This window comes from Monodelphis domestica, chromosome 3 (genome assembly GCF_027887165.1).
Source record: "Monodelphis domestica isolate mMonDom1 chromosome 3, mMonDom1.pri, whole genome shotgun sequence".
NCBI classification, from domain to species: domain Eukaryota; kingdom Metazoa; phylum Chordata; class Mammalia; order Didelphimorphia; family Didelphidae; genus Monodelphis; species Monodelphis domestica.
Genome location: NC_077229.1, coordinates 19,038,381 through 19,061,505, shown reverse-complemented (window position 1 = coordinate 19,061,505; position 23,125 = coordinate 19,038,381). Strand labels below are relative to the sequence as shown.

Below are 23,125 nucleotides of genomic sequence, written 5' to 3'. Positions count from 1 at the left end.
CGTTCTCCAGCTCTTCCCTGGTTCTCAGCCAAAGTTATTTACTCTCGTTTTGGGCCCTTCTGTCTTCCATACTATCAGGAAGGTGGCGTCTGACCTCATCACTCTACTTACTTGCCAAATCTTTTATACTTCTTGACCTCTGTAACATCTGACATTTGTATCATTCTCTCCTGCTGGACACTTTCTCCTCTGAGGGTCCCTTTTTATTGTTTCCCCCCCCATAAAACCCTTACCTTCTGTCTTAGTATCAATTCTAAGACAGAAGAACATCGAGGTCCCCGACTCTAGGCCTGGTGCTCTTATCTGTTGTGCCACCTGGCTGCCCCGATACTTAATAACTTTATGATTCTGGGAAAACTCGGGTGTCTTCATCTATACAATGAGAATAAGGCTTGCACTGTTCACCTCTCAGGTTGTTATGGGGAAAGTACTCTTTAAGTGCAAGCTGCAGTCATTCATAAGCCACTGGTGAGATACACTGCTAGAGTGTTTGGTGTGGCTTCTTAAGGAGTCAGGAATGAAGAGAAGGATGGAAGAAAAGAAGTCAGCAGAGCCTTGGGCAAATCACGGGATCTCTTCTGGACCCCCCCGTATCGTGATCTTTCCAATGAGAGGCCTGGAGATGGCTCTCGATAGATGATCTAGAACTTTGAGCTTTGGTGGTACAGAAGGGAAAGGAAAGGCAGATGACTGAAGACAACTGCAGACATGTGGCCTGAATTGCAATAATAGCTGTCTGGAAACCCTAGACTGAGGAAGCAGATTCGTTGTGACTCACCGAAAAAGCCAAGGACAATTAGAAAGCTCTGATTAACTTTGGAAAGACATTATGCTCATTATCCCATGGAATTGTGCTTCAGAGTGACAAAAATGGCGTCTACCCTGGAACTCAAGTTCTCCCTGCTAGGCAGATGCCCCAAGGATGTTGAGGGCCAAAAGAAATGTCTCGTGTTCACTGAAACATTCATTGCAGCATTTTTTGGTTGTCTCAAAGGTCTGAAAACAAAGAAGGCGAATTGGAGAAAGACTAAACAAAGTATGGTCTGCCAACTTAAGACACTGAATATGAAGAATTCAGATCTACAACGGCCCAAGAGGCCGTCCACTCCTCTGAGAGTGCCGCCTTCCGTAGACTCTGCCCTGAGAGTGTTCACTTTGGAGTGCCACGCTTGAGGAAGTGAGAGATGAAGGGTACAGGCATTATTCTCATTTTCTAGATGAAGAAACCAGAGTGTGGCCAGAACCATAAAGCTGCCAAGTGGCCAGGTGTCATTTCTGCTTCCTCACCTAGCCTGGAAGCAATCCGAAGGCAGAGACCATGCCGCATCCTTCCTTTTGCCTTGCCTGAACAGCTAAGTCAGTATCAAGGTTGGCTCTCAGCAGTGAAAAGAGATTGTTCCAGAGTTGGGATGATGAACATTCCGTCTTTCTAGGGGCTGGTAAGTTGGACCATGTCCAAGGGGAGGAGACTCAGGATGGAGAAGGGCCTTGAATCCATGCCAAGAGAGGATGGGGCTGAAGGAACTAGGGATGTTTTAACCTAAAGAAGAGAGAGGATTAAGGTGTATAGGATGGCATCTTCAAATATTTGACCAGCTGTCGGGTGGAAGAGGAATCTGACTTGTTCTCTTTGGTCACCATGGGAGCTATCTGGGGAGAAGCAATGGAAGGAAGTTTACAATTGGGCAAGTTTAGGTTTGACGTAAGGGAAAATTTCTTCACAGTTAGATCTGTCTAGAAGTGGAATGGGTTGCTTGGAGAGGAGATTATGGGCTCCCCCCCTTGAAGTTTTCAAGTAGAGGCAGGATAACCATATAATAAAGTTGGGAAGATTCCTTTTTTTGGATAGGTCTCTGAGACCCCCTTCACCTCTTAAAACCCTGGGAGTCTGTGACCATACTTTCTGATCATAGAACTTGCCGGAGCTCCTGGTCACTTCCTCACCCAGACAAGGAGTCTGACTAGGACTCTGTGGGAAGATTCAGTGTGGACATAGTGATCCAAGGAAGGATGGAGCACTGGCCCTCCGTATTCTGGGGACGCCAGGACAATACTATCCCCATAGCCCATGGTTGTGCCAGAAGGAGGTAAAACGCTCTCTATCAATAGGACTTTTCTTTCCTTGAAGAAGGAAACTCCAGTTGATTTGTTTGTTAAACCCTTACCTTCTGCCTTAGAATCAATACTATGGATTGAGGCCAGTGGAAAGAGCTTGGGTGGCTTTTGTCCAGGCTGCCAGGTCAGGAGCTCCTGAGGAATTTGTGTTTAGAGTAATCGTCTGCTCTCTTGGGATGCAGACGGGGAAGTTTTACCTTTACATCATCTTATTTGTGTCTCCCCTTCTCTCCCCTCACAACGTCCCAGCCCAGATCAGGCCCTCGTCATCTGCTATTGCCTTCTCAGGGTCTCCTTCCTTGCTTCCAGGCCCTTCCTTTTCCCCTCTGCTGAGCTGCCAAACAAATACTCCTGATTCGGGTCCGGCTCAAAAACTTTCAGTGGATCTCAGTTCTAGGACTGTAGAAATGGAGAACCACCAGCCCTCTCCGTCTGGCTCCTCCTGGGAGAGAAGAGGCCTTTCCTCGGGCCACAGGAGGCCGCTGAACCAGTTAGCGACTTCTGATCCGTCGGCTCCCCTCAGTGAACGTGTGGTGGCCGTGTCGAGGCCCCCTGACGGTCACAAAGGAAGTCGGGGTCCTCAAGATCAGCTTGGCCACCCTGGGGAGAGCAGGCCAGAGGCCGTGCTGGGCACCGAAGAGGAATCTCTGCTTTTAGGGCTCTAGGCATGCAGTTGGAGAGGGGGCTTTGGGGATGTCACTGAGGGAGAGGGCTGGGGGCAGGGGGAGGGGAGCCGTGGGAGGCTTTATGGAGGAGGCAGCAGTAGCCTGGCCTGGAAGATGGGAGCTCTAGTAGACTTGGAACAGGGCATTGCAGATGTACATGTTGCTCCAGTTTCCTCATCTGTTCCCTGGGGATGAAAACAGGGTCTAGCTCCCAGGTTGGAGGGAGGACCCTCTGAGGCAGAGGCTTTGCAGTCTTAAGCGGCTTCCTTGCCCCTGCTGCTTTCATTTCCCACTGACCCGTCCCCAGGTTTCTTTCCCATCCTTCCATATCAATAAGCCTCTGTACCTCCCCTGCCCGGCGCTTTGGGCTTATTGTTTTTAAGCCCTCCCCTTCCGTCTTGGAGTCAGTACTGTGTATCTGCTCCAAGGCAGAAGCGAGGTCTGGGCTAGGCGATGGGGGTCAAGTGACTTGCCCAGGGTCACCCAGCTGGGAAGTGGCTGAGGGCAGCCTGCCTCCGGTATTAATGAAGTACCTACTACGTGCTGGGCACTGTGCCAGACTCTGGGGGTAGGAATGTAAAGGATGAAACAGCCCTCCCTCCCTCCCTCCCTCCCTCCCAAGGAGCTAGCTTGCCTTCTCACGGGGGAGAGGACAGAAGCCAGGAATAACCACCAAGGATCTTCAGAGCAGTTGAACACAAGGTCCCTGGGAGGGAGCCTCTAAGCTCCCATTGGCCTGATCAGCCACAGCAGACACCGTCCGTGGCTGCCTTTTGGTTCCTGTCGAGGACCAAGAATGATGACCAACCAGCAGTGGGGGTGAGGAAGGGCTTGAGTGCCACCCCGAAGGAGGAGAAGGATGGAGGCTGAGGCGAGGGGGAGTCCGCCACTTCATAAACGCGGGTAGATGGATTAACAATGGCAGCTGGAGGCCAGCCTCCTCTTGAGGACCGACTTCGGAGCAGGTTTCAGTTTATCTGACTCCCTGCCAGGTTTCAGACTTGTGAAATGCCTACTAGATTAGCATCTCTCAGGCCTTGAAAAAATAACAATAAAAAATCAGAGCCGCAATTGTCTCTGGGTCCCTGCGGCCATTTCCAAGTGGCTCCTGTTGGGATGAGAGGAGCAGGCCATCCCCGTGGAGGCCTGGCCCTTGGGCAGCGCTCTCACCCCCAGTCCGGCTCCAGGAATCGTGCGCTGAACCTCTGCGCCCTCCCTGGCTGGTTTCCCTCCTTGGAAGTGGCCTCAGAAGATGGCTTAGGCTCACTTCAGCCCGTGTGGCAAGATGCTTATCACAGCAGCTGATGGAGTCTTCAAAGCTTCTCCAGAAGTCTGGCTTTCTCGGGGTCACAGGGTTCCCCCCAAGACTTCAGAGAGGATCTGCCTCTTCTGGGGGGAGGCCGGCCCTTGTCTGGGCTCTGCTGGGGACTGGCCTACAGGCTGTGGAAGACAGGGCGCGTTCCCAGACACCCACTCACTGCGGCTGCTCACCACCCCGGGGTCCCCAGCCCGTGTCAGATAAATGGAAGGGGCACCTCATGAAGAGTTGGGGGGCAGGACCTGGGCTGTAGGGTGTTGTCCCGCGCCCTGGTGAAGCGTGACAGGTCTTGGGCATGGACACTTTCTAGCTGTGTGACTCTGGGCAAGTCATTTCACCCCATTTGCCTCTGTTCGCCCATCTGTAAAATGGCAAACCAGGATCTTTGCCAAGAACACCCCAAATGAGGCGCAGAGGTCAGACCCAACTGAAAACAATAAAAAAACGAGCATCATGATTGATGTGAGCTCCGCTACACTTAGACTTCTCCAATGGAATGGCCTAACCTTCTGTGCCTCCTGCCCCGCCGGACCAGGCCCTTCTCTTGTTGGGTCTCTCCTGCCAGCCTTTGCTCTCCCAGAAAGCACTTCCTGCCTGAGGAAGAGAGTGTGGAATCCTCCAGTGTGGGGCTTTGTGCTGTGGAGTTCTTATTCAGTGATGAGGTACAGCCACTAGGGGGGCTTCGACCCTCCAAGAGGCCCCCCATTCCCAGGCTGGTGGTTTTTTGCGGGGTTAACCCCAACTTTCTGTCTTAGTATCATTTCCAAGGCAGAAGAGTGGAAAGGGTTAGGCAGAAGGGGTAAGTGACTTACCCAGGGTCACACAGCCAGAAAGTCTGAGGCAAGGTGAACCCAGGTCCTCTCAACTCCAGGCCTGTGGCACCCAATCAGGTGTTCTTTCTATTCTGCATGTTGCCCTTAAGCATTTGTTGATGGCCTGCTGTGTGCAAGGCACCATCTACTTGAGTGGGGAGGGGGGGGTGCTCTGAAGGAAGGGAAATCCGTGCAAAGGGCTCCAGTCTAGTGTGGCAGGGGAGGGACAGGCGCCTAAGGAGGACCAGTGATTGGTCCAGGGTCAGGGAGACTGGATTTGAGCCCAGCTCTTTGGACTCCCAATGCAGGGAGGCTTCTGGCCTGGGCTCCTGGTGAGAAGAGGGCACAGGAGCAGCCTGGGTAAATGGACTTTGCTGGGTCACTGAGGCTTGGGAAAGCAGAGCCCCTCAGAGCCTCCAGGGAAGATTCCTAAAAATCAAGAGCTTTTGTTTTCGGTCTCCGGTTTCCCCCAGAGGTCCCCCTCCCCCTCCTCCCCCCCCAAGGAATCCCCTAATACAAAGAACTGGGGAGAGGGAAGGAGGGAAAGGAAGAGCCTAGATCCAGTTCCGATTACCTGACAAATAGTGCCTCCTGGGGCCTCCCAGCCACCCTGGGATCTCCATTTTACAGTTGAGGAGACTGAGGGGAGACCGAGGGGAAGTGACTCCCCCAGGGGCACGCAGCCCATAAGTTCGGAGTCTTCCTCAGTTAAATCTAGGGCAGATGAGGGAAGGCTTCATGGAGGAGGAGGTGTTTGCGTTGAATCTTGAGGGATGGGGAGGGTTCTTCCTAGGGGAGAGGGGGCTTCCAGGTGAAGACCCTGGGGCTGGGGCTGAGCTGGTCAGAGGCACTGAGACGGGGGATTGCTGCGGAGTCCTGGGCTTTGGCTCTGATGCGGGCCCCCCAGGAGCCTCCGTTTCTTCCTTGCACGCTTTTGAGGGGAGGCGTTTAGGGCGCCTTAAAGAGCTGCAGGAGTGGGAGCTCGCAGAGCCCCGGACCCCCGGAGTAGCCCTCGGGGGTTCCCGAGAGCCGGAAAGGTCATTCAGGCTAAGCCCGGCGTTTTACAGAGGAGGAACCCGAGGCTCGCCAAGCAAACAGCATTGGCGCGAGGGCCCCGGGCCCCAGACCAAATCTCGGCCAGGTGAGCACCTGGGGGGCCCCTGATTTCTCTGACCCGGCTGTAAACGGGGCCTGACCCCTTTCTTCCGCAGCGGGGGGCCAGCTCCTCAGTGCCTCGCTCGCTCGCCCGCCTGCTCTCTGTCCCCTCCCTCCCTCGGGGCGCAGCCCCTCCCCTTCCTCCCCAGCCTGGGGGGCGGGGCCGAGCCGAGAGCTCCCTTGACAGCCCGCCCGGGCCGGAGGGAATGCCCTGCACCTTTGGGAAAGGGGGCCCTCGCCGCCGTCGCAGCAGCCGCAGCCGCAGCCGCAGGTTCGGGGCCGGAGCCCCCGGCGGCCCGGAGCCCTGGCCCTCCTCCAGCCCCGGAGGCAGAGGTGAGGGAGGGCGGGACGGCCCTGCCATGTAGCTGCTGCGGACAGGTTCTCGGAGCCTGCGGAGCGAGCGCGCGCTCGGAGATGGGCGCTTACTGGTCTGGCCCGGCTGACTCCGCTTCCAGAGACCCCTTTCGGTGAGTGCCCCGGGGGGGCTGGGCTGGGAGAGGGGCGAAGGCATGTGGCCGGGGCCGCCGTGGGGGGCCCCTGCTGAGGCCCGGGCCGAGCCCCGGGGCTCTCTGAGCTCCTGGCTAGTGACTCGGGGTGCAGAGGCCGGGGCCGCTCGGGTTTGCTTAGGGAAAGCCTCGCGCCCCTTGGGGAGGTGCTGGAGCCCGCCTGCCCAGGCGGCCGGGGTCACGCGGGGCGCCTTGAGCGGCCGCACGGGCTCTGACCAGAGCCCTTTACTAGACTGTGTGCGTGGTTTCCCAGGGTATCCTGGGTCCCCCCCTCCCCTCGGCTCCACTCGGCCCCCTCCCCCAGCCCTCTCAGCTGGGAGCCCCGCACCTCCGCAGCTGTTTCTCGGGGAAGTGACCCGAAGGGGTGGGGGCGGGGCTTCTCCCCCGTGGAACTCTGGGAAGGGAGGGGCTCAGGTCTGTTTTGGAGTGGGCGAGGTACGGCCCGTTTACACCTGGCCCCACCTCACCCATCCCTGGGCTGTGGCCGCTGTAGGGGGTTTCAGGCCCCGAGGGCCCTCCCGGCTTTGTGGTGCGCAGGTTTGGGGACGCCTCCTCCGTGCAGTTGGCCCGGGTCACCTACTCCCGAATGGAGCTGGGCTCTGGGCAGGTGAAAAGAGGGGAGCCCTCAGGAGAGGGGCGCCTGACCCGGCAGGGGCTCCTGGAAGGTGCCCATTCCTTCCCCTGCCGGCCCACATGCGATCCCAAAGCCAGTTCTTTGGGGGTTCCCTCTGCCCCGGGGCCCGCCTTTGTTTCTTCTCTTGCTGTGGCAGCGAGGTGGGGACAGGGCCAGGCCTCAGGCAGCGGCGGCTGCGGGACCCCGTGGCAGCTCCCCGAACTGTCCTGTCTGTAACCCCCGGGCGCCTGGCCCTCTCTCCACCCGGGCTATCAGCCTGCTGGCCGCTGTTGATTGTGCCTCCAAGTGCCTGGTGTAAAGGGCAGACTGAGGGAATGTGTCCTTGGGCCTCCCCGGATTCCGCCCCAGGGACCCCTCGAAAGACAGCCGGGCTCCCAGGCTGCTCTTGGGGCTCCCCTTTTCCTGTCTCCCTGGGCCATCCCAACCTAGAGCATGAAAAGGTTTGCCGAGCGCTTACCGATAGGACCTGACAGAGCCCCACCCCCACCCCCAGTCTTTCTCCCTGGAAGCCTCCCATCACCCTCCAAGCTCAGTGTGGCTACTCCCAGGCATCTGGCTGGCCCCTCTGTTTGCCCAGCTGGGAAGCCCGGGATAGTTAGGGCCCACCTGCCCCCTCCCCCACTCTACAGCCCTAGACCAGAACCTTGTGGAATTCCTGGGCCCCTGGGGGGGGGGGTGGCCTTCTGCCCCCATCCCTGGCCTGCCTGAGCCCTTTCCCAGCAAGGCCCAGAGTCCACCCCGGAGCCCCAGGGCTGGGATAGCCCCAGGAGTGATGTAACCGGATTCCAGGGACTGGGAGAGCTGCTCTTCCATCCTGAAGGAATGTAATTGCCCTGTTTGGCCAGCCCCTGCCTATGCTGCAGAGAGCTGGTGGCTCACCCCTGCCCCCATAAAAACCATTTGGACGGGCAGGTGTTGGAATTACAGCAGCACAAAACCCAAATTCGAGTATTCTTTCCCCAGCCAGGATTTGTCACTCAGCTGGAAAAACTCCCAGCAGGGCTCCCCCCCCCCCATTTGGTTTGGTTCAGCCACTGGTCCAGAAGCTGGCAGAAATGGGGCCATCGGAGCCGGGGTCTGCCTCTGGGCTTTGAGGCCTCCACGTGAGGGTCGAGCCCCTACCGTCTACCCCTCCTCGTCTCTAAGATGTCACTGATGTGTTGGTGCGGCTCTTCTGAGGGCATCTACAAAGCTGATGGGAATGTGAGCTATTTGGTGTTAGGGAAATGTTGGCTTCTGCAGGCCACCTTTCGGTCCCCTTGAAGCTGAGGGACCCCCCCAGGGCGTCCTTGTTGACCCTGCCCCCCAGCCCCCCCAGACACTTAGAAGGAAACTCCTGCCAGGGAAGGCCTAGAGAAGTGGATTTCTATTTGGACTCCGTCCTGATTTTTCTAGGAAGATTGGGTAGTGCCCGCTGCTCAAAGGGACTCGAGGTCAGGCTTGGAGAGAACTAAGGAGAGTGACCGGGTCTCCTACTGCCTTTTCTCCCAGCATTCACAGCAGAAGCATGACAGCCATTGCAGAGGCAAAAAGCAGGTTGTTTTCCCCAGACTATGTTCTCGGTGACTGCGGGGGAGACTCGTCGGCGTTGGGGCCTCGGCTGGCGAAGCCGGGTGACTGGCTAAGCCTGCTTCACACACATTTACACGAAGAGGAGGAGGGTGGCCGTGGCAGCGACCCTGACTAGGATGGCGCATCCGACGAGATGATGTCACGCACTTTGCCAACTTCCCCTGACTCGTTCTGTTCCTAGCACCCTCCGAGGCCTGGGCCGATCCCGGCCAACTGGCCTTGAGAGGCCACATGAACCGTCCCCTCAGCTGGGGTTCTCCACGGGGAACCTTTTTCCTTAGTAATGCTATCTGGATTTATGCTGTGCATTTACAAGCATCTGAGAAGGGCCCGGCGGGCTTCCCCAGGCTGACCGTCTAGGGGTGAGGAGCCCCTTCTGATAATAGTCCCACAGACGGGATGGTAGCGTCGGCCCTGCAGAATTCAGGAAGACTCGGGCGCTTCTCCGTGCTAATCTGGAGCCCGTGGCCGGCTGGCGTCCTCTTCTCTCTCCCTGCCTCTTTTGTAGGGTCTGTTCCTTGGTCGGGTTTTCATTGCTAGACCCACGTGGGCAGCCAGTGTTCTATTGCCAGGCCTCGTGTTTCTGGACGGCCGAGCCTTGGTTTGTGTGAACAGGCCGTTGAGGGGCCCGGGGCCTGGAGGGCACCATCGTGCGACTTGAGTGGAAGTCAGATTTTCTATTCCAGGCTATCAGGAAACATCTTCTACACCCTTGGAGACTTCTTAAAAAACCTTTAACTTTCTGGTAGCGCGCGCAGTGGATGGAGAGCCATCTCTCTCGGTTCTAGCCGTGTGACTCTAGGCAGGTTGCCTTCCACTTTATGCCTTGGAACCAATTTAGTATTCATTCCAAGATGGGAGACGGGGGTCAAATCTGTTCTAAGACAGAGAGGGATAAGGGCTAGGCAAGAGTAAGTGACCTGTCCAGAGTCACATAGCTAGGAAGTGTCGGAGCCAGACTTGAACCCAGGTCCTCCAGATGCCAGGCCTGCCACGCTTATCTGTTGGGCACTTTTGGCCTTCTTCCCTGGAGTCTCTTTAGGCCACGAGGCCTCTCTAGCTGCCTCCCATAGTCTCTGTGTTCCTGAATGGCCCTCCAGGTTGAGCTTGGGCAGTGGATCTGGACTCAAAGCCGTGCCACTCTCTCGGCGGCCCTTCTTCAGAACAAGCTGACTTGCCTCCTACTTGCCTGTACTCGTCTCTCCTGACACCCCTCCCTGCCTCGAGATCACCCAACCAGGGACGTTCGCGAGAACAAAAGCAGGCTCCTGGCAGGGAGGGCAGGACGTGTTCTCCTTCTCCCCTTGCCCTCCGGCTCGGGTACACATACCACGGGGAGGGTGTAACAGATCCCAGCGGTGCCTGCGCTAATGCGCCTGTCACGTGATCCCTCTCCTGGCCTCCCCTGGGACCTGGGACGCCATTTTGCAGATGCCAGAGCCGGCCTTGAGTCTTGAACCCAGGTGTGACCACTACAAATGTGGACGGCGTCCCGAAGGAGCTGCTGTGCGAGCTCAGCCTTGGGCCATAGCGCATGGCCTCTTGGGCGGGCGAAGTGTCCAGGTGGGAGGGGGCGCCACGAGGCAAGGCTAGGCAGTTAGGCGTGGCTGTCTCGGCTGCCGCCTCTCCCTGGACGTTCACGCATCCCCAGCCAGCTCAGGTCTCCGAGGGCCCGAACCCCCAGACTTCAGCTCTGTCGGCTGCGCTCTTGGTCCAGAGGCCATCGCTTGTGCTCCTGAAGCATCTCTAGCCAGTGGCCATGCAGACTGTCCTGGCATAGGGGAGCCCAGTGCCTTCCGAGGCAGCCCACGGCTTGGCAGCTCAAAAGGGCTTCATGAACGCTTGTTACTCGCTTGTGGCTGCTCTGTTTATCCACATTACTCCTTTTCTTTTAGAAAAAAAAGTCTGCTCTTTTTCCTTTTTTTTAAACCCTCACCTTCCGTCTTGGAGTCAATACTGCGTATTGGCTCCAAGGCAGAAGAGTGGACAGGGCTAGGCAATGGGGTCAAGTGACTTGCCCAGGGTCACACAGCTGGGACGTGTCTGAGGCCAGATTTGAACCCAGGACCTCCCATCTCTAGGCCTGGCTCTCCATCTACTCAGCCACCCAGCTGCCCCCCCTTTTACTTTTTAATTACATGTAGAAACAGTTTTTGTTGACTGTTTTCTGACATTTTGCAGTTATTCAGATTCTCTCCCTCCCCAGATGGTAAAAAATCTGATGTAGGTTATGTCAGTGCTGTCGTGCATTATATATTTCCATATTCCGCATCGCCTGAAAGAAAACATATATTACACATACAAGAAAAACTCCCCAAGGCAGTAGTGAAAACGACCGGCAGTGTAGTGTCCACGTTTCCCACCTTTATATTTCTCCTAAGGGTTGCAGGGGGGCATTTAAAGACATCGTGAGTAAGGGAGCACGAGACTCTCCAGTTAGTTTGTTGTTGTTCAGCCATTTTCCAGTCATGTCCATTTGGGGTTTCCCCCTTTTTTTAAATTGTTATTTTATTTCATTACGTTTTTAAACCTTTTTCTCAGATTACACATTGATACAGTTTTCAACGATCCTCTTCTACCATTTTCCCAACCATGATGTCTCCCTCCTTCAGACCTGTCCCCCTTCCCCAAGATGGCAGACATGATGATACAGCTTGGGCACGTTTCATCATACAGTGCATCTATTTCGAGGTTTATCATGTTGTGAGAGAAGACACCTAGCACTCATGCAAGAGAAAAATTCGTGGAGTAAGCCAAGTGCAGAGTGGCATCTACATTCAGACTGGGCCCGTTCTTCCTGCCCTTGCAGTGCCGAGCCTAGCTGTGGTTGTTACGACGGTCTCCTGGCCGTGCCCACTTCATACAAGTCTTCCCAGGATTTGTGTGATTTCTTACGGCACCGTAGTACCCCGTCACGGTCAGAGACCACGTGTTCAGCCATTTCCCAATGGAAGGAATCCTTTCCGTCTTCAGTTCTTGGCTACTACAAAAAGAGCTGCCGTAAATACTTTTGTACAAGTAGGTCCTTTCCCCTCTCGTTGAGCTCTTGGAGTATAGGCCCAGTAGTGGTATTGCTGAGGCTGGTTCTATATTGTGCTCCAGAATGGAGCATAACGGCGCGGCTCTACACCCAGCAGTATATTAGTATCCCAGTTTTTCCACGCCCCCTCCCTAACATTTATCGATTTCCTTTTTAGCCAGTCTGATAGATGTGAGGTGGTTGTTGGGGTTTTCCTGACAGATTCTGGAGTGGTTTGCCTTTTCCTACTTCAGTTCATTTTACAGACAAGGAGACTGAGGCAAACTGGGTAAAGTGATATGCCCAGGGTCACCCAGCTAGTAAAGATGTGAAGCAGCATTTGAACTCAGCTCTTCCTGTCTCCAAGCCTGGAGCTCTATCCACTGGGCCGTCTAGCTGCTCTGGTACAAGGGCTGTCCCCAAATGAGTGTGTGTGTGTGTGTGTGTGTGTGTGTGTGTATGGATGACCGCTTTGGAGAGACAAGCTCACAGATGGAAGAGTAGATAGAATACCAGGCCTAGAGACGTGGAGACCTGAGTTCAAATCCAGCCTCGGACACTTATGGTATCTGTGGGACTCTGAAGATGCTTGACCCTGCCTGCCTCAGCTTCCTCATCTGTAAAATGAGGATTATAATAGCACCTCCCCTGCAGGGTTGTTGTGAAGATCACATGAGATCCTATTTCTAGTGATTTTTAAACCTTGGGATTCTGTGTCAGTGCCTGCCAGGGGAAGCCTAGATGACCCTGAGCAGACCTTTCCGGTGTGAGATTTGCCTCCAGCTCAGCGAGAGTGGAAGAGGCTCATGATGGGGCCTGAAGCAGACCAGAACGAGGCTAGTTCAATTGAGCGAGCATGTGGTTGGCCTTCTCCTCAAGCAGAGCTCCTCCGGGGGGATTAACAGCCTGCCCCCAAGATCAGCCACACACGGGCACAGAGGGGAGGGGGCAGAAGCAGCTGGCGAACCTTTTCTGGGAGGTCACCTCCCAAGGGAGCCGGAGCATGAGAGGGGTAACGAGCAGGGGTGAGCCAGAGACGGCAGAGCCTTCCAGGGAAGCCTGGGGAGAGTCAGCCTACGGGGGAACATAATGGGACGTGTCCGGAAGAGAAAGGGATACACGGGAGTCTCGGTGACGACGTTTTAACGCGCTTGCTCTCCTTTCGCTTCTGTGAAGGAGAAGGGTCCGGGAGCCTCCTCACGTGGCCAGAGCCTGTCGGTAGCCGTCCGTGCGATGCTATCTCAGGCCCTTGATTCTCGCTTTCATGGCCCGCCTCTCGGTTGGCGTGGGGATAATCCTGCCATCTCGAAGCCTCTGCCAGCACACACTGTCTCCAGCAAGCTGCAGAGGGCCCGAGGCGGGTCTTGTGCTGGTGTTCCCAAGGGGAGGCTCCTTCCTGGGGGGCCAGTGCTCACCCCCGTAGCGCTGCCCATCCTTGACTTACTGAAGTGGACAGACACGTTCTGTGCTAGGGCACAGTATGGGAGTGAAGCCGCGGGTCTGAGAGAACCTCAGCTCTGGGTGGGAAGCAGCACAGAGTGCAAGCCCGGAGCACTGGCCAGCTTTGGGGTTACTGCTGGCCGTGGCAGTTTGGTGTCTCCCGAGCTGACGGCCGCTCAGCACCCGCCGGTCACCGGCACCTTCATGCAGGAGTCACTGAGCCGCATCCTTCCTTTCTTAGCTTTGATCTGTAGAGAACTTAATTCAGTCTCTACCAGCCGTGCTGGCCTTGGAGACAGAAAACCTGGGGTGAACTCCAGAGCGCTGGCTTCAGTACTCGGGCAGCAGGCAGTTCACAAGCACTTCCTGTGTGCCGAGCCCCTCCCGGAGTCGCCGGCAGGAAAGCCCTGTGGATGGCTCCCCGACCCAGGACCAGCCCCTCGTGGCTGGCCGCCTGGGAGGAGGCACCCCCAGGATTTGTGTCTTCTCTTTCAGGTGTTCTGAATGTCAGGATCCCCTCACCAGCTGGTACTATGAAAAGGATGGGAAGCTCTACTGCCACAAGGACTACTGGAGGAAGTTTGGAGAGTTCTGCCATGGCTGCTCACTGCTCATGACCGGCCCCGTCATGGTAAGGCTCTCCAGTGACTTGTGTGCAGCTCATCATTCCACTCCTTCTGCCACCTGGGCCTTCTCTCACTTGAGGGCAAGTACCCCAAGGAAATAAGGGCCTAAGCTTTGAAGTAAATGGCCCCCTAAGGCCTGAAAGAGGAGAGTCCCCACAACCTAGAACCAAGGAGCATAAAGGGGCCAAGTCACGGAGTGGAGGGGGAAGAGGAGGGGGAAATCGGAGAAGAACTTTGGGGAAGAGATTAGACAAAGCCCTGACCAGCACTGATCTGAAGCCCTTCTCATCCCCCTCCCCGGCCCCCCTCTGGCCCCCCAGTCATTGAGGTGTCAGGTTCTGTCCTCAAGGAACTTTGAGTGTAAAGGAGGACATAAGACATGGGCACAGGTGGGAGCAGTGTGTGCCAAGAAAAACTGATGAAGACAAGATCCCCTCCTCCAAGATCAGAGACAACTTCCCAGACAAACTAGGACCGGAATCGAGGCAAGAAGGGAGAGGAAAGGCTTTCAGCTGGCCAAGCCAAAGGCATAATTCATTGCTGGTTTGAGTAAGGCCTCCACCAGGCCTAGCATAGAGCTAGAAGAGGGCAGGACAGAGAGCTGGCCAGCAGGCCCTTTGCTGGGCGACCAGGCAGAGGCAGTATGGTGGGCGGTCAGAGGACAGGCAGCCTCTAAATCAGGAAGGCCAGCCAAGGCATTTCGCCCCTCAGTGACTGAGGTGGCCCCTTGAAGACAATCAGACACTGACCCGAGAGGGAGCCACACTAACGGCACCTTCCCAGTACCATGAGTCGGCGATCACCCAACAAGCCTGCCTTCTCCTACAGGCCCGAGCTCCTGGCTTGGAACCTTACCTAGGAACAGGAAGCAGCCTGCTCTGCAAAGCTAGGCATTGGAAAGGAGAAGGAGCTTTATGGGCCTGGGCTAGATAGCAAGCTGGGGTCAGGTACACCTGGCTAAAGCTTGGGCCCAGTGGCCTTGCTGACAAGCCTCGGCAGGGTCCCAGGCCCTTTGCCCTCACCTCATCACAGCTCTAGCAGCCACTCCAGCCCCGAGGAGGGAAGGCCTCAGTGGGGTTCAGCATGGCTGACAGTGGGGGCGTTTCTCCTCCTCCTGACCCCTGACCTTCATGACACTGGAGGCGAAGGGGCTGGGAGTCATACCCGGGGGGGGGGGGGGTCCCAGTTACTAAGTCTTCAGGTTGTGGGCCTAGAGGTGATAGAGTCCAAGGTTTTCCTGGGGCTCCATAAACTTGTTTCTTTTCATATTTCAACAATCATATTTAGTGGAATCATTTGGCCTTGTAATCCTTTGTCTTTTATTTTGTCTATTTAAAAATACGATTTCTGAGAAGGGTCTGTAACGCCAAAAATGCCAGGAGGACTCCTGAGCTACTCTAATCTGTTCATGTTACAAATGAGAAAGAAATGGAGGCCCTGACAGGTTCCTTCAGCCCCTGCCCAGGCTCCTTCCCATCAGCCCAGGAGGGTGAACCGAGAAACCACAGGAGCCAGAAGAGCTCAGGGGGACCCAGGCTGAAATCCTTCGCTTCTCCAGGGCCAGGACTCTCTCTGCTTGACTCTTGCCTCCTTGGGTGGGTCAGGATGATCCCCCACACTGGAGCCAGCTTTAGGGTGCAGAGGGATAAGGGGGCAGCGGCCTTTCTGCCCTCTCCCTTGGGGAGGGTGTCTCGGTGTAGGGCTTCACGGCCATGGTAGAGTGTCAGTTGGGGGCCAAGGAGACGGGGGCAGACTCCATGTAAAGATGTAGGACAGACCGCTGCCTTTATTAAGCACCTCCTGTGTGCCAGGGACTGTGATAGACCCTGACCTCGAAGGAAACAAACCCTTTCACAGGGAAGAAAGCAAAGAGATAGAAAGAGGGGATTCTGGGAGAGAGGCACGAACAGTCGTTGGAGGGGGATGCGTCAGAGAACAGGAAAGGTTCTGTGTAGAAGGTGGTCCTTGAAGCGCATGTGAGGAGGGGGGAGGGCATTCCAGGCACAAGGGGCACCAAGATGGGAGATGGCCAGTGAATGACAGAGCCAAGCAGAGATGTTGGCACAGAGTGCACTAAGGCTTGGGGGACTCCCTGGATTTTATCCTGGAGGATAGTTTAGCTATGATGTGACTTCTCCCCTCAGGAAGCTCATAGTCTAGCAGGGAGATAAGTGCCAACACTAATGAATAGGCAACATTAGCAGGCAGGTACCTTTTATTTTGATTAAGCTTATTTAATTAATTTAGAATATTTTTCTATGGTTCCATGATTCACGGTCTTTCCCTCCCCTCCTCCCACACCTCTCCCGCCAGTACCTTTAAGAAGCATGGCAACCACGGGTTAGCATTCTCTATATTGCAGTGTATTTTTATTTCTTTTATTCAGCAGTTTCCAGTTTCATTTTAATCTGGTTCAGGGAGCCAGACTTAAGGGCAAGGTTCTGATGTAGGGGCATAAGGGTCCCATGATCAAGAACGTGACGTGTTGAGGCCAGAGATGGCAGCTTGCAGGGCACCTTGGCACCTTGAATATCAGACAGAGGAGTCTGAGCTCTCCTTGGTGGACTGCTGGCAGCTGCTGAAGTACAGTTTGGGGCGGGCATCTAGCCTATGTAAGGGGTAAATTTAGGGGGTTTTGACTGAAGTATAAATTTAGTTGGTCACCAGGGATTAATTCAAATCCCAATAAAAATACTCAAGTCAGTTTGGGATTTTTATGGTGCTTTAATTAATATAGAGGGAAAGAATTAAGAAGAAGAGAGAGGGAAAAGGGGATAAGATTTCTCCAGCCTAGCCTGAGCCAAGGGGAGTTCAGAGACCTTCCAGCCACGAGGCCTCCTCTGAGATGAGGGGCCTCCTAGGAGGATGGCGTTTTCAGGAAAGGTAAAGAAAAAAAGGAATCAGCCTAAACTCCGAGAGAGCTCAGGGAAGACATCTCACCTGAACTACGCTACTGAGCTTCTCCCAGTATTGTATCAAGGATGCTCACTGCCAAACCCGGAAAATAGCTGCAGCCATGCCAAGATGCCCAGCATGCTGCCACCAGCCACCTCTCCACCAAAAGAGAGCTGGCAAGAGGAAGTGCCGTGAAGATATAGACTTTATTTTTACATCACTTCCTGTGTCTCACATGTACCAATGGCGGCTTAAGCTTGACTTAGGACAGCCCAGGGGTCTGTCAGTTGTTTCTGATTGTCATTTGCTAGCCCATGTCTGCCATAGGCCATCCTTCTCAATACTTAATCCTTAAGTAGGGGTGTAGACATTCCTGTTTGTTAGGGTTTTAAAGATTTAATCAGGGTGGAGAAAGTCTAAAATTCACACCTAGCAAGTTGTTCATTCAGAGGATCTCTGAGGCCCCTTTCCACTGGGGAGAGACACGGGTCCTTTCCTCTGGCTGGGCCAGAGACCCCTCACTTGTGCCAGTGGGGTAGCATGAACGTCATGGGATTTCACTGTGCTCAACCAAGGCATGTCCTACCCCACTCCGCTCCTGGCAAGTCAGCGCTGAGCACCTGGCTCAGAAGGAGGCCCTCTTGGCCCTGCAACATTTGAACCCTTCAGGGTTCCCAAGTAATAGACCTGTCACCTCTCCCTGCTGTTTTCTCAGTCCCTTTTCCTCTTCCTTCCCCAACACATAGGTAGCTGGAGAATATAAGTATCACCCAGAATGCTTTGCCTGCATGAGCTGCAAGGTGATCATTGAAGATGGAGATGCCTATGCCCTGGTTCAGCATTCCACTCTGTACTGGTAAAGTGCCGATCAAAGGGAGCCAGCCCGCAGAGAGTCTGGGGGGCGGGAGAGCCTGTGCTTGGCTGCCAACCAGCCACGGGGCCTAACCAAGCCCTTCCTCAGCTTGCTCTGCTGTAAAGCGACGGCCTACTTCACAGAATTGGGTTCAGAATCAAACAAAAACCTCAGGACTGAAAGTACTTTGTCATCATCGTAATATTCTCGGGCTGACCACTACCTAACACCCATGAGTCCAGAGCTGGCACCGAGAGGTTGCTAGGGGGTTCCGGGAGGCCTGCCAGCCTGTTCCCCTTCCAGCCCTGTTTAGTGTCTGTCTGGGTCAGGAGTGGGCTTCGTGGAAGGGGAGCTGTGGAGCTAGGGATTGGCAGGACGTGGGTGGAGGCAGGAAGCTGACTCCATGGATTGTCTTCTCTGTGTAGTGGGAAGTGCCACAATGAGGTGGTGCTCACGCCCATGTTTGAGAGGCTGTCCACAGAGGCTGTCCATGACCAGCTACCTTATTCCGTTACACTCATCTCCATGCCAGCCACCACAGAAGGCCAGAGGGGCTTCTCAGTGGCCGTCGAGAGTGCCTGCTCTGACTATGCCACCACAGTGCAAGTGAAAGAGTGAGTAGCCAAAAATCCCTCAGGGAGAACCTGGAGGCGCTCAGCCTCCTGGTCAGTTCCCCTGTGTCTGCCCTCTGGGCCCCACGACTCCTTGCTTTCCCTTGCTGTCCATCAACAGCGAAATGGGGCCTGAGGTCAGCGTGGTTGGGATCTCCATGTTAATGCTCTACAGAGAGAAAGGGAGGGAGGGAAGAAGGGGAGACAGAGAGAAGAGAAACAGGGACATAGGGAGACGGAGAGGGAAAGGAATCGCTGCCCAAATGTTGGTGAGATCTGACTGAACTGGCCTGAGGCCACCTTGCCTTGACCTGTAACCCTGTTGTACTTCGGTCTCTGTTCAGGGTCAGCCGGATGCACATCAGCCCCAACATCCGAAATGCCATTCACCCTGGGGATCGGATCCTGGAGATCAACGGGACCCCCGTGCGAACCCTGCGGGTGGAGGAGGTATGGAGTCTGCAGCCTTCCTGTTCCCACGGGGCTCAGAAAATGATTGACTGATTTAGGGAACGTCCCTCCAGCTCCCTAGCCCACCTCCCTCCTCCTTTCTGAAACTGGTAATGAGATGAGTGAAATGGTGGCCTCAGTTTCCTGATGTGTAAAATGTAGGAGAATTAGCTGATCTCTAAAGCGCCTCCTCCTAGCTCAAATGTCCTATGATCCTCTTGAGACGCTGAGGATTTCCCGTGTCCACCAGAGGGAGGGAGGTAAAGAGGAGGAGAGACCAAGAGGGAGGCTGTTTAGACAGTACAGGATTAGCTGCTCAAAGACCAAGTCAAGAGCTCCCCCTGAGGAAATAAACCATTCACAAGAGAAGACCCCCACATACTCGTCCTGGTCCGCCAGGGGATCCTCCCCCGAAAGCCAGCCGCACTCACTCCGCTTTCACTCCAGGTGGAGGACGTGATCGGCAAGACAAGCCAGACCCTTCAGCTCTTGATCGAGCATGACCCTGTCTCCCAGCGTCTGGACCATCTTCGCCTAGACGCCCGCCTTTCCCCTCACATGAAGACTGTCAGGGCCCCCCATGCCATGAGCACCCTGGAGGTTAAGGAGAACCTGGACGGGACGCTGCGGAGGCGGTCTCTCAGGTAGGCACTCGGAGCCAAAGGGACGAGACGCCCCCGTCCGGCCTTCCTTCTGATCCCCAGGCAGGTCCCTGTCGGCTTGTGACTAAGGAGCCCTCCAGGCAGGACAGTCCCCCACTGACAGAGCTGGAGAACTACTGAAGGAACCTCAGGGGCCGGTTAACAGTCGATTGATGTGTGGCGGGTACTGTGCTAGACACGAGTACAAGGAAGGAGGCAAGACCTGCTACTGGGGCAGACGACGGGACAGTCAAGGGAAGAAATACGAATATGTACAAGCTAGGCTCATACCAGCTTGGTTAGGCAGGAGGGAGGGAGAGCCTTCGCCGCTGGCGTAGAGTCAGAAGCTTCTTGGACACAGCGAGTTGTAGCCTAAACGAAGAGTCTTTGGGGTGGGCATTCCAGGCCCAAAGGAGGCCAAGGCACACAGACGGGCCAGCTCCCGGAGGGCAGGGGGACGGTGGCCCACGAGTCTGCAGATCAGGCTGGCAGCCTCTGAAGGAGAAATCGGGGCACGGGTAGTCCATCGTGAAGGCCAGAGGCAGCCGGTGGAGTTGATGGAGTGCCAAGATCAGAGCCTGGGTAGCAGCGCAGAGAGGGGACAGAAGCTCTTCTAATTATTTGGATGAGAGGCGGTGAGGGGAAGGGAGGTAGCGGCAGAGAGAGGGTGCCGGAAGAGGAAGTCGGGGACGATGCTCGGATCAGGGAGTGTAGACGGCTTTAGGAGTTTCTGCGGAGGAGAGGAGAGATGTCCAAGCATAGCTCAAGGGGGTGGCAGATCTAGCAGTCTTTGGGGATGGGAGAGACTCGAGTGTGTTTGGGAGCAACGGGGAAAGAGCTGATAAACAGCTGGAGTGCAGATGACAGAGGGAGTTGCTGGAGAAGAGGGGAGGGGTCAGGGACCCACGTGCAGGGGCTGGCCTTGGGGAAGGGGCTGCCATCTCTGTCGGAGACGGGGGGATGATAGCCTGGGGTTGGAGGTGAAGGGAATGGGAGAAGAGGACCCAGATGTGAAAAAATGTGAAGCGTGCCTGCTTAACATCCCTGACGAGGACTCCCCCTCTTCTGCTTGGAGATGGCGGTGAGGAGAAAGCAGAGCAGCCCGGACTGACATCAGAGGGCAGAGTCCCCATGCTGGGGCCTTTGTTTGGCACAAGATCTCTGGGCTCAAACGTCGTTATGACACATACCCTGCCCGCCTCACTGGGACATCCGCGAGCATCCCTGAGATCATGTATAAGAAAGGCCTGTGAAATGGGGATGACGCACAGAAATGGAGCTCAGCATGCGGGGCATCCTACTCCTAAGTCCTAGGGAGACAGAGACCATCTGTGCCCTCGGGGAGCTCACGTTCTGGGACAGTGGCACCCTGTCATTTAGGATAGAGCCCCAGCAGCCCTGCCAGGGCAAGGCAGAGGGGAGCGGGTGGGGTACACCCCCCCGCCCACCTCTGCCGTGTCCCCTTTTGCCACATCCTCAGAAAAGAGGTGCCGGGTTGTATGCCTGTGAGCATTGATTCATCCAGTCAGACTGGAGACCAAGAGTAAATTCGCTTACGCTATATTCCCTCATGACGCTTTCAGGCCATGGGCAGAGCCCAACCTTTCCAGGAGCCTGCGTGAGGTGCCCACACACCTAGCACTGATGCCACAGGCCCTCCCTGGCCCTTCCTGTCTGCCTCAGAGGCACAGGCGAGGCGAAATCCTTGAAACGTGGGGAGGGCTATGGTGGTGGGCCTCGATCTCGCCAAAGATTGCCCTGCAGGGTGCAAACCTGGGAGAATCAGCTGGGCCCTCCGTGGGTTGAATTCTAACTTAGAGCCACTTCCCTCCTGGGGGCTGAATGGCCTCCTTGGCCCCTAGAGAGGAGCGGGCCGCTGGAGCGAAGGGAAGCCATCCCAGTGGCGGGTCATCCGTCATCCTTGGGGTCCCCTCTAAACGGAGTCCCTTCTTCCCCGTGAGGCTGTCTCGAGCAGGCCCTCCTCCATGTCGCTCTGGTTCACCCTCCCCAGGCGCAGTAACAGCATTTCCAAGTCTCCAGGCCCCAGCTCCCCAAAGGAGCCTTTGCTGCTGAGCCGAGACATCAGCCGCTCCGAGTCCCTGCGCTGCTCGAGCAGCTACTCTCAGCAGATCTTCCGGCCCTGCGACCTGACCCACGGAGAGGTCCTGGGGAAAGGCTTCTTCGGCCAGGCCATCAAGGTGAGGACAAGCGGCGGGGGGGCTCCTGGACCTCCTACGGGACCTTGAAGGTTGTCGTCCATTCTGCCCCGCTCGGGGCTGTGTCCAGTTCAGCTAAGCCACCACAGGGTCTGCAGGGATCCCCAAAGGCTGCCCCGCTGAGAGCAGTGGTAAAGGGAGATCGTGGAGGCCCTTCTGTGCCGTTAAAAGGGAAACAGAGGGATGAGCCCAGCAAGGGCGTGAAGACTAGATGGGAGGAGGGAGGGGAAGGGCTGCCTGGCACCTCTCACCCTCACTGGGCAGGTGATATAGATGGCAGGGGGCAGAGCTCCAGATCCTTCACGTCCTTGTTTCTGCCAGCCTCGTGGCTCCAGCTAGTGAATTCCCCCTCGAGCTCCTGGAGTGCCCATAGGCCCAGCTAAGCACCAGAGTAGCTTTAGTCAAACAGCTCCTGTCGGGGATGTGGGGGCATCCAAAAGGTGGGTGAGAGACAGGCCTGCCCTCCAGCAGCTGGCGCTCTAGCGGACTAACGCTTCTTTCTCTCCTCCTCCCTTTCTGCACGTAGATGGGAGGTGGGGCCAGGTAAGCAGTGCGTTCCCTGCCTCTTCCATGCATCTTGTCCCCTGAGAAGGGAAGAGGAAAGCATGGCAACCTCCCCAGCATCCTGGCTCCCGTGCCTGGCTGTCACGCAGACCCTGCCCCAAGCTGTGCCGTCTGGCCCGTCTCCCTTGCCAGTCGGCTTGAACCCCTCTTTGTCTTGGCACCTCACGGATTTCCCTCTCCGTCCTGTCTTGTTTCTCTGGTTCGTGATGTTCTGGGTGAAACCAGGGAATGTAGATTCCCTGACGGGCCCCCAAATCCCCTACCTGCTGGCTCTGGGTACGTGCACGCATGCACGCACACTGAGAGGGTCCCAGTGGGAGCCCAAAGGCTCTTGCCTCCCTGCTGGTTCAAGAGGCTCCCCAGGGATACCTGTAGGCGCTCCTCTAGTCATGCCCTCAATCTCCCAACAGGTGACCCACAAGGCTACCGGCAAGGTCATGGTCATGAAGGAGTTAATTCGGTGTGACGAGGAGACACAGAAGACTTTCCTTACGGAGGTATGGAGCGGCCTCGGAGGCCTGGAGCTTCCTCAGAGGGGCCTCTTATTCTAAGGGTGGGAACATGGGGGGGGCAGAAGCCTGCCAGTTAGCTCTGATGACCTAGAGGAGGAGAGGGGAGGAGAACAGGCCGAAATGGCCCTTTGGGTCAGTATGGATTAAGCGGCCACTGCATGCAAGGCCAAAGTGCTAAGGAGCACCAGCCCTTACACTGAGCCCATATTCAGCTCTGAACAGATGGGAGGAGGGGAGACCCCGGGAGCAGAAATGCCTGGCCCATTCTCCCCGAAGAGGCCGAATCCTTTAGGTCTATCCTCCACGTCTTTGCCTAGGCCGCTGGCTGCCTAGAATGTTAGGAGGCCTTTCCTGCCCAGCCCCCAGGGCTGCCCTGTGTTACCCGCACACCCCTCGTCGCCCAGGCGGGCTGGCAGTCTGCCCAGGGACACTGGGAGCCCTTCCAGGGCAGGCACTGTTTGTGTCAGGGTTTGGGGTCTCCAGCCCCTAGCACAGTGCCCGCTATAGGATGGGTGCTTAAC

General features: G+C 56.0%; 1 protein-coding gene across 4 annotated transcripts in view; it reads left to right on the top strand.

Moving 5' to 3' along the window:
- LIMK2 (LIM domain kinase 2) overlaps positions 1-23,125 on the top strand; it is a 60,472-nt gene that overhangs the window by 25,335 nt on the left and 12,012 nt on the right. For 3 of the 4 annotated variants that reach the window (XM_007490438.2, XM_056821466.1, XM_056821467.1), the window contains 7 exons: positions 13,732-13,867; positions 17,504-17,613; positions 18,036-18,224; positions 18,566-18,671; positions 19,119-19,315; positions 21,324-21,510; positions 22,503-22,589. In XM_007490438.2, the coding sequence (XP_007490500.1) occupies positions 13,732-13,867; positions 17,504-17,613; positions 18,036-18,224; positions 18,566-18,671; positions 19,119-19,315; positions 21,324-21,510; positions 22,503-22,589 (1,012 nt within the window). Of the gene's footprint in view, positions 1-6,198; positions 6,533-13,731; positions 13,868-17,503; positions 17,614-18,035; positions 18,225-18,565; positions 18,672-19,118; positions 19,316-21,323; positions 21,511-22,502; positions 22,590-23,125 lie in introns of those variants that run through there. The other variant, XM_007490437.3, reaches the window with a different exon arrangement.